General features: G+C 41.3%; 1 protein-coding gene across 1 annotated transcript; it reads right to left on the bottom strand.

Annotated features, from left to right (window-relative positions):
• Positions 1-2,441: 2,441 nt before the first annotated feature.
• On the bottom strand, positions 2,442-7,870 carry LOC134825056 (uncharacterized). Its single transcript, XM_063837201.1, has 3 exons — positions 7,784-7,870; positions 2,993-4,931; positions 2,442-2,476 (listed from the first exon to the last, which is right to left on the bottom strand). Exons 1-3 carry the CDS (start codon positions 7,868-7,870, stop codon positions 2,442-2,444), a joined length of 2,061 nt encoding a protein of 686 aa, XP_063693271.1.
• Between the last annotated feature and the right edge of the window lie 213 nt (positions 7,871-8,083).

Here is an 8,083-nt window from a genome sequence, read left to right as displayed (position 1 = left end):
ACAGATATTGATAAATACCAGAATCACTATCAGTTTCTGCCACATAGTCAGCACTGATGAATGAGGCAATCATCCCCTAATAGTAATAGGTTTGCCCATGCCCTGAGAATATTTCCCAAAAACTAAAAGATTGTGTCTCTAAGAGTAAGTCTCCAATATGCAATATGTCTCTATTTCTAAGGCTATTTCTTTGCTCTAAGTTGTAAGTCTAGACGCCAGATAATGTGGAAAAATGTTTCAATTTTCTCGAAAATTGTTATATTTTATTTTTATCATTATGCTGTACTGCCCTTGCACACGATTTTACTTTTGAAGCATAGAATTGATACCAATTACTAAAATGAAATGGCTCACAAGCGTCAAACTAGAAACGTCGAGAAGTTGGACAAGGTACGTACAGGGAAACTGGGAAACAGTAGAGAAGCTTCTATTTTAAAAATTAAAATATTCCAAAATGTATCCTTGTTGCTCTTATTTAGCCATTATCGAACAGTATATAAAATATCTTCACAATTAAGGGGGGGGGGGACAATGGGTATTTTTTTGTGAAACTTGATTTCGAGATAGCGGTTGACCAACAAACTACGACCAGTGACCGAACTTTTGAGGGGGTCCCGGACCCCAACTGCCAAACGGTGCCCGCGGGGCAGTCACGCCCATATTTGGTCCAAATTAGGCCCAATTTAGCCAAATACCCTGAACATGCCCAAAACCCAGGTTTGAGGTGCTTTACTTGTAGCTTGTGGTCTCCTGAACTCGTATATGAAATTTCGTCAAGATTGGACAAAAAAAGACTGAGTTATGAGCCAAAAACCATATGCCCATATTTGGGCATACGCATCAAATTTGGTAGATTTCGTCCTATAAATTGGTCAAATATCAAGATTTTTGAATGAGACTTACTTTATATAAAAGGTAAGTCTAAACTACATATTCTCTGTAAGTTATAGCTTTATATCTATTTAAATGTGGATACTAAGATTAAGACGAAAATACCCACATATTTTAGTAATTGGTTTTATCCAATTACAGTGAGCACATTCCGGAAGAAGGATTCCGGAAATCGTATGAAAACAAGCCAAGAATCAATATTTGCCGCAATCAGACAACACTAACGAATGAAGGTTAAACTTTCAATAAAATCTCTTTAACATCGATAGAAATTAGAATATTTTCTTTATTCGCCAGTTTTTGGATAAAAAGGTGCTCGTTGACTTCTAAATTACATTTACAAAGGCTTGAATTTGTAATATATATATAAGGATGAAAATCAGATCCATTACAAAGTTTATGTTGGTCTATAATAAGGTGTGCTGCTAAAAAAAAGTGTCGATAGATCATCTTTAATGTTTAAGTTTAAGAAAATCATCACTTCCACTACTTTAGTAGATTTTAACTCTCTACTATAATTCAGAGAATTATTTCTGATGTAGAATGTAGAATGTATGTACGACCGCCCACGTGCAAATTAAATGAAAAATAGGAATTTAGGTAACAACCAAAACGTTCCATAGCAACGGTGTTTTAATGCACACATGCACGTGCAAAGATTGTTTTAACGTCATTTTGATCGGTTTTGTGGTAATTACGTTGTGTTCAAAGTGTTTTATATTTAATTCGTCTGTATCTTCGGTTGGGATGGATATTTTTTGATGCGATTAAAACTTTCTCTCAAAGAATACTACTAGCTTCGTCCCTGTTACTATACCACGGGCTTTCTAGTTTATTTATAAAATTAAAATTATAAAAATTGTTTAGTGAAAACAGGAACCTACTAATAAGTAGTACTTACAGTTACAGTTACACGTAGCGATAAAAGGGCAAGTTGCCACAAAAGAAATTTGTATCAGCGCTGATAATCGCTAATTAAGCGCTTTTTAAAAAATCCGTTTATAATCGCTTCTTTATCGATTATAAGCGGTTCAAAAAAATCGCTTATAGGCGATTATAATCGCTGTAATAATACAAAAAAAGCGATTATAATTTTCTAAAAGCGCTTATAGTTATAACTTTATTATCATCGTTTTTAGCGATTCGAAAGCGATTTTCCAGTATTATAGTAGGATTGGCGATTATAAGCGGTGGAAAAGCGATCGGCCAGATAACAGATAAGCGATTCGTAGTCGTTTTCTCGAACCATTTATAAACGATTATAATCACTTATAAGTTTACTGGGCGGTGCTCAGCCTGTCATTCCGCCTAATCTCTATGTTCATTATTATGAACATGATAGCCTAAGGTAGGGGGTGCACGATAAAAATAAACTTGCTCGGATTTTAAAAATTTTTGTACCACTGTTTTCTAGAGACTGTGAGAATTTTCACAATACCAAATTTGTTATACCTTTTTGGAAAGATCAGTGAGTTTTGCTGTAAAAATTTGCGGAACTGAAGGTTTCATGCTATTACTTGAAACTGTCCTTTTATGTCCCGTTTTGGTGATTAACCAATATTTACTGCTTTCTCCTGGAATCCAGCTACATAGAACTCTGAGTGGAGTTGGGTTAAAAACATATAAGAGATACGATGATTTAACTTGTAGAAGCTTTCAATAAACATGTGTTAATCGTCGTCAGCTGAATGTGATGTGGTGGACAATGCTTATATGTGATTGAGTGGTGTCAGGGATGGAGGGTGGGGGAGGTGTGGGTGGGAAAGTGAAAATTACAGTACAATGTCAAGAAAAATTTAGTCTTCTGTTGAGGTTGAGAAGGAAATGCCAGATGGTCTGGACTTTAAGGATTTGGCAATTTTAGGAAGAATGGGGTCCCAGAGGGAACTACATTTGGGTGCGCGGTCTGTTCTGTTCATAGCTGGTTGTCGTATTTGTATAGCTGCGTGTTCTGTGAGGTCAAGTTGGGAGCGTGAGGTGAGGGATTTGAGGACTTCGATGTTGTTCCAGGAGATGGTGTGGCCGGTGGTCAGGGCATGATGTGCAGGGGCTGATTTGATTCTGTCTGTGGATTCGTCGATGGCGTTGTTGAGTCTGTAACATCGTTCGTGTTCTTTCATGCGGTGGACCAAGGGTCTGTAGGTCTGTCCGGCGTATTTGGAGGGGCACTGTGAGCAGGAAATTTCGTAGATGGTGTTGGGAGTGAGGTGAGTAGGGGGTGTGGTCTTCGTTTTGGTGAGGAGGTTGCGGAGGGAGGTAGCAGAGGAGTGGGTGACTTTGATGTCGTGTTGTCCGAGTATCTTGGAGATGGGTTTGGATAGGGAGGGATGGAAAGGAAGAGAAACACTAAGGGCATGTTCACGGGTCTGTCGGTTGAATGAGGCTAGGGATTGGTGGCGAGAGGGGTTGGTGAATTTCCGTTGTACTTCGTCCATGATGGTGGTGATGCGGTGAGGAGGGAAGCCGTTCTGGAGGCAAACGTGTCGTACTGTCTGGAGTTCGTCGTCAAGGTGTTGGGGTGAGCAGATGTTGTGGGCTCTTCTGGTCAGTGATCGGATGACTGCGTTCTTAGATGAGTTGGTGGTGCAGGAGGAGTACTTGGTGTAGAGGTTGGTGTGGGTGGGTTTTCTGTAGACTGATGTGGATTTGTCAGGGTGGATGAGAACGTCAAGGAAGGGTATAGTTCCGTCTGTAGAGGGATGTTCTTGGGTAAAGTTGAGGTCTTCAGTAAGGGAGTTAAGGAATGTAAGGAAGGATTCTGCGTGGTTTCTGTCTCTGAAAGATCCAAGGCCGTCGTCAACGAAATGGGAGTAAGTGTTCGGAGGGTCAGGACATGAGGATAAAGCTAAGGTCTCGATTTCAGCAAGACGGATTTCAGCTAGTTCAACAATGAGGGGGGATCCCATTGTACCACCTTCGTCTTGGGAGTAGAAGGAGCCGTTGAATTCAAGGTATGAGTTGTCAAGGCAAAAGTTGATGAGGGAGCCTATGGTGGTGGTGGTGACATTGGAGGGAAGACGAGAGGGGTTCTGTTCAAAGGAGGAGATGACAGTTTTGAGGGCTAGGCGCATGTCACAGGAGGTGTACAAGGATTGGACGTCTAAGGAGGCGTGGTAGTGGAAGGAGGGATTGAGAGAGGAGTCGAAGCGATGTTTGAAGTCGGAAGAGTCTTTGAGGCGTAAGGGGTTCTGGGCTAGGGGTTTGAGGAAAGATGCGAGGACTTTGTGGAGGGCTTGGAGGGGGGTGTTGTAGAAGCTGACTACGGGACGGATAGGTGCGCCGGGTTTGTGTATCTTAGGTTGTCCGTAAAGTTGAGGCCATCTAGGATGTAGGTTGCGCATCTTGTGGTATAGGTCGGTCGTGATCTTCTTGTCGGTGTGTAGTTTCTTGAGGACTTTCTTTAGTTTAGTGGTAACGGATTGAGTGGGGTCTTTCGTTAAGAGGGTGTAACTACCTGAGGATAAGTGGTCGGTAACTTTGGTTATGTATTGATCGTGAGTCAGTACAACAGTGGCGTTGCCCTTATCAGCAGGAAGAAATTTCAATTCAGATTTCTTAGATTTTAAAGATTTAAGAGCGGTACGTTGTTGTGGAGTCAAATTGTCGGTGGTCATGTCACGTTTATTGTCAAATTTAGATAATACAGAGGTGACCTGATATGTGGCTGAGGCTTCCATGCCTTCTCCTAGTTGTTTAGTGATATTCTGTATGAGGGGAGCCAGGTCGGGGGTAGGATCTGAGGTGGGTGTCGGGACGAACTTCAGTCCAAGGGAGAGGACGTCAGTTTCAGCTGTGGAGAGGGTCTGTCCAGAGAGGTTGATCACTGTTTTGGCTGTGGTGTCTTTCTTGGGGGTAGGTGAGGTCTTGAGGAGGGGACCATGAAATGTGGGAGAGGGTATGTCGAGCGTTTTAAGAGTGTCGTAGGGTGAGAGGAACGGGGTGTCGTATTCTGAGAGTAGTACCGCGAACTTCTTTTGGTGAGTAAGGAGTTGTTTTCTGTGGGTGTATGAGGATTTTTTGGTGTTGAGGTGTCCTAGTTTCTGAAAATATTGAGGGGTTATGAGTGATTCTATGTGTCTGAGGTTGTGCTCATAAGTGCGTTTGTGTTGTGCATATTTGAGGCGATAGTGGTTGAGTCTTTCAGTGATGAGGAGGTTAGATGCGTGAGTGAGGACTTCAGTTGAGCGTTTGGTGGATAGTGGGTTGGTGAGTCTGAGTCCCTTAGGGATGAGTGAGTGATCACGGCAGGCTTTCAGGAATGATATGTGACATGAATTAATGGCCATGTGTTCTATGCTGTGAGAGGTGGTTTTGGCCAGTGTGGATTCATGCTGTCCAAATAGTGATATGAGTGAGTCATTAAATGAAAGTTGGGTGGTAGGGTTGATGTGTTGATTAGGTGTTTGTGTTGTAAGGTTGGTGTGTTGATTAGGTGTTTCTTAGGTGTTACATAGAACTCGAATATTAATATGATTATGAAAGAAGCGTTGAAAATGAATGAAGCGACATATTTTAGTAATTGATTTTATTCCAATTCCAATTACAGTGAGCACATTCCGGAAGATTATTTCGGGAAATCGCACGATGGTGAAAACTCAAAACAGGTACCTCCTATTATACAATATTACACAATATCATATAATACTTGACACACGCTCTCTCGTGCACGAGAGAGGCATACAAGGTGTAGAAATAACACATTGTTAAACATCAAAATTCAAAATTCAAATCCGTAGCGTGGCCGACTCGATGCGATATTGAATATATTCCCAATAGATATTTTAATTTACCATATTACTCCAGAAACCAACCATTTCACCTGTCAAAAAGATCAAAATCTACTTGTAACGATTTTGTCGATAAAAATCACTCAACACTCAAGCGATTTTGGATTTAATAATATATATCAGCGATATAATTATAACACTAATTAACAGTAACAGTAACAGCAGAAAATATTCCATGATCCTGAAGGCATATAAATATAAATATAATATAATCTTAGACCCTAGTCCCTAGAAATAAAAATAATCATGAACGGAGAGGACCGTACCGAGACGGAGTCTAGTTGAGGTATCCGCATAAAGCTGAGTTGAGGAGAGTTATCTTCACGTTTTGATTAAATCAACGATTTCAAGATTTCGTAGCTCGGCGCCGCGGTGCGGCCCAGCTAGTATATAGTGAGTAGCGCATTACTGGGCCACGCTCAGCCTAGCCTGTCATTCCGCCGAATCTCTATTGTTTATGAACATAATAGCCTGACGTCCCCAGGTACGTAAGTAGCGCATTGCGCTGCAATGCGACCTTAGACCCAATCAACTGGGATTCATGAAGTATGAATATGCTTGGATGAACTAAAAATAAAGACTTTGCTCCAACCAGAGTCCTCTCGGCCTCGATCGCTTGCAGTAGCGCGCACCGCTTGTAGGTTTATAACCTACCAGGACGCGCGCCGAGTTGGACTCGTCGACGGTTCTAATATTTGGAACAAATATTTTACGATTATCACCCGTTAAGCGACTGCCGAAGGCGGCACAGGATATTTATATTTACTAGGCCGCGCTCAGCCTGTCATTCCGCCGAATCTCTATTCGGCGGAATAGAATATGGAATATCAAATATGATTATGAACATAATATTATTATTACCTAACCATGTGTTTTCGCACCACTGCGGGCGCGCTTGTTTCACAAGTCATTCATTTACAATTGTAATAAATTAAGAAGAACTTGATTCACGATGTCAATCCTTCGCATCTCGCCGATCTGCATGTGGTTGCGAGAAGAAATATTTGATGCGCGGCGCGACCCAGTAGTGCATCGCGCTACAAAAGAAGAACTATCCGAAACCAGCTGTACTCGGCAATAAATATTCAATAAACATCGCAGCTAATTGGACACTAACTACCACCCTTATCCCGAAATACTAGGTATTTCCGCCGCGAGGCGGGCGCTACTTAACTGCAAGCGCAAGGGCTCTGGATAGAGCAAGTGTGGCCCAGCAAGGCATCTCGCCGATCTGGCGGGATGCATTATTGGATGCGCGGCGCAGCCCAATACTGCAACGCGCTACTTGATAAGGCTTAAATTAAAGTTTACGAAAGCGATATTTGTTACTCGTCAATTTTTTTGGTTTTTGAAATAGCGCGCGACGCTTTATTCTACGAAGTTTAGCGGATCTTGATTAATCACTCTACAGTCGACTGTTATGTCGATCACGTAACTTTTTCAACCCGTTCTCTAACTGGTCTTGAACGACTATTCGAAACCCTAATATATAAACCCTCTTATCTGATGATAACCCTAACCCTTACCCAATCCTTAACAAAAGCATATGCTGAAACCCTAACCCTAACAAGAAATTAGACTAACTTCCTTATACTAGTAGGAGCTGTTACGGGTCATATCACATATCAGTTTTTCGCAAATATATTGTAAGGGGAGCATTCTAACCCTATTATACATATATGTTATTGTTATGGAAGGTGATTCGGAATCGGCGTCTGAAAATATATCGATTGAAGTTGTTTCAACTGTCAGGGGCCATTTTAGTAGAGGCTCTTACGGGCAAAAAGACTTGTTTTCTGCTACAAGTTTAGAACTGAGAATAATCTCGATAAGATCGACTGTAAAGTGATTAAGCTCGCTCGAAGTTAAAGTTACTGGGCCGCGCTCAGCCTGTCATTCCGCCTAATCTCTATACTATTTGATTATAAACTTAATTGTTACCTGAGGACCCCAGGCTATTATGTTCATTAACATAGCCTGGTGAGACTGAACCCTCTAATACGCGCAAGTCTCTCTAAACGGGCGCGTTTTTGCGCGTGGAATGCTGAGCGCGCAAAATATATGTTTTGTAATGTAATAATCTCATTTCTGAAGACCGTTCATACGTTTTTGAAGAAGTACGTGACAGTGGCAACAAGAGAAATGTAAGTTCTAGGTGCAGTAGCGTGATACTTCATGAAGGTTCTCCTCATGTCCTTTGGTCAATTGCAATTCCGAACTTTGACGGATCAAAGGTTTCATGATTATATAACTATCATTAATTAATGAATATGATCACATAACAACTCGCCTAGCATTCCACACAAAAACGCGACCGATGTAATTCCACCATATATTATATATGGTATATCAATTGTGTTAAAAGCCAGAGGTCTACAGGTTGAGGTAAATATAATAAAGTGATT

The sequence above is a fragment of the Bolinopsis microptera genome, chromosome 1 (genome assembly GCF_026151205.1).
Source record: "Bolinopsis microptera isolate Bmic1 chromosome 1, MBARI_Bmic_1.0, whole genome shotgun sequence".
Classification (NCBI taxonomy): domain Eukaryota; kingdom Metazoa; phylum Ctenophora; class Tentaculata; order Lobata; family Bolinopsidae; genus Bolinopsis; species Bolinopsis microptera.
Note: the sequence above shows the minus strand (reverse complement) of the source record. Positions and strands in the feature narration are given on the sequence as shown.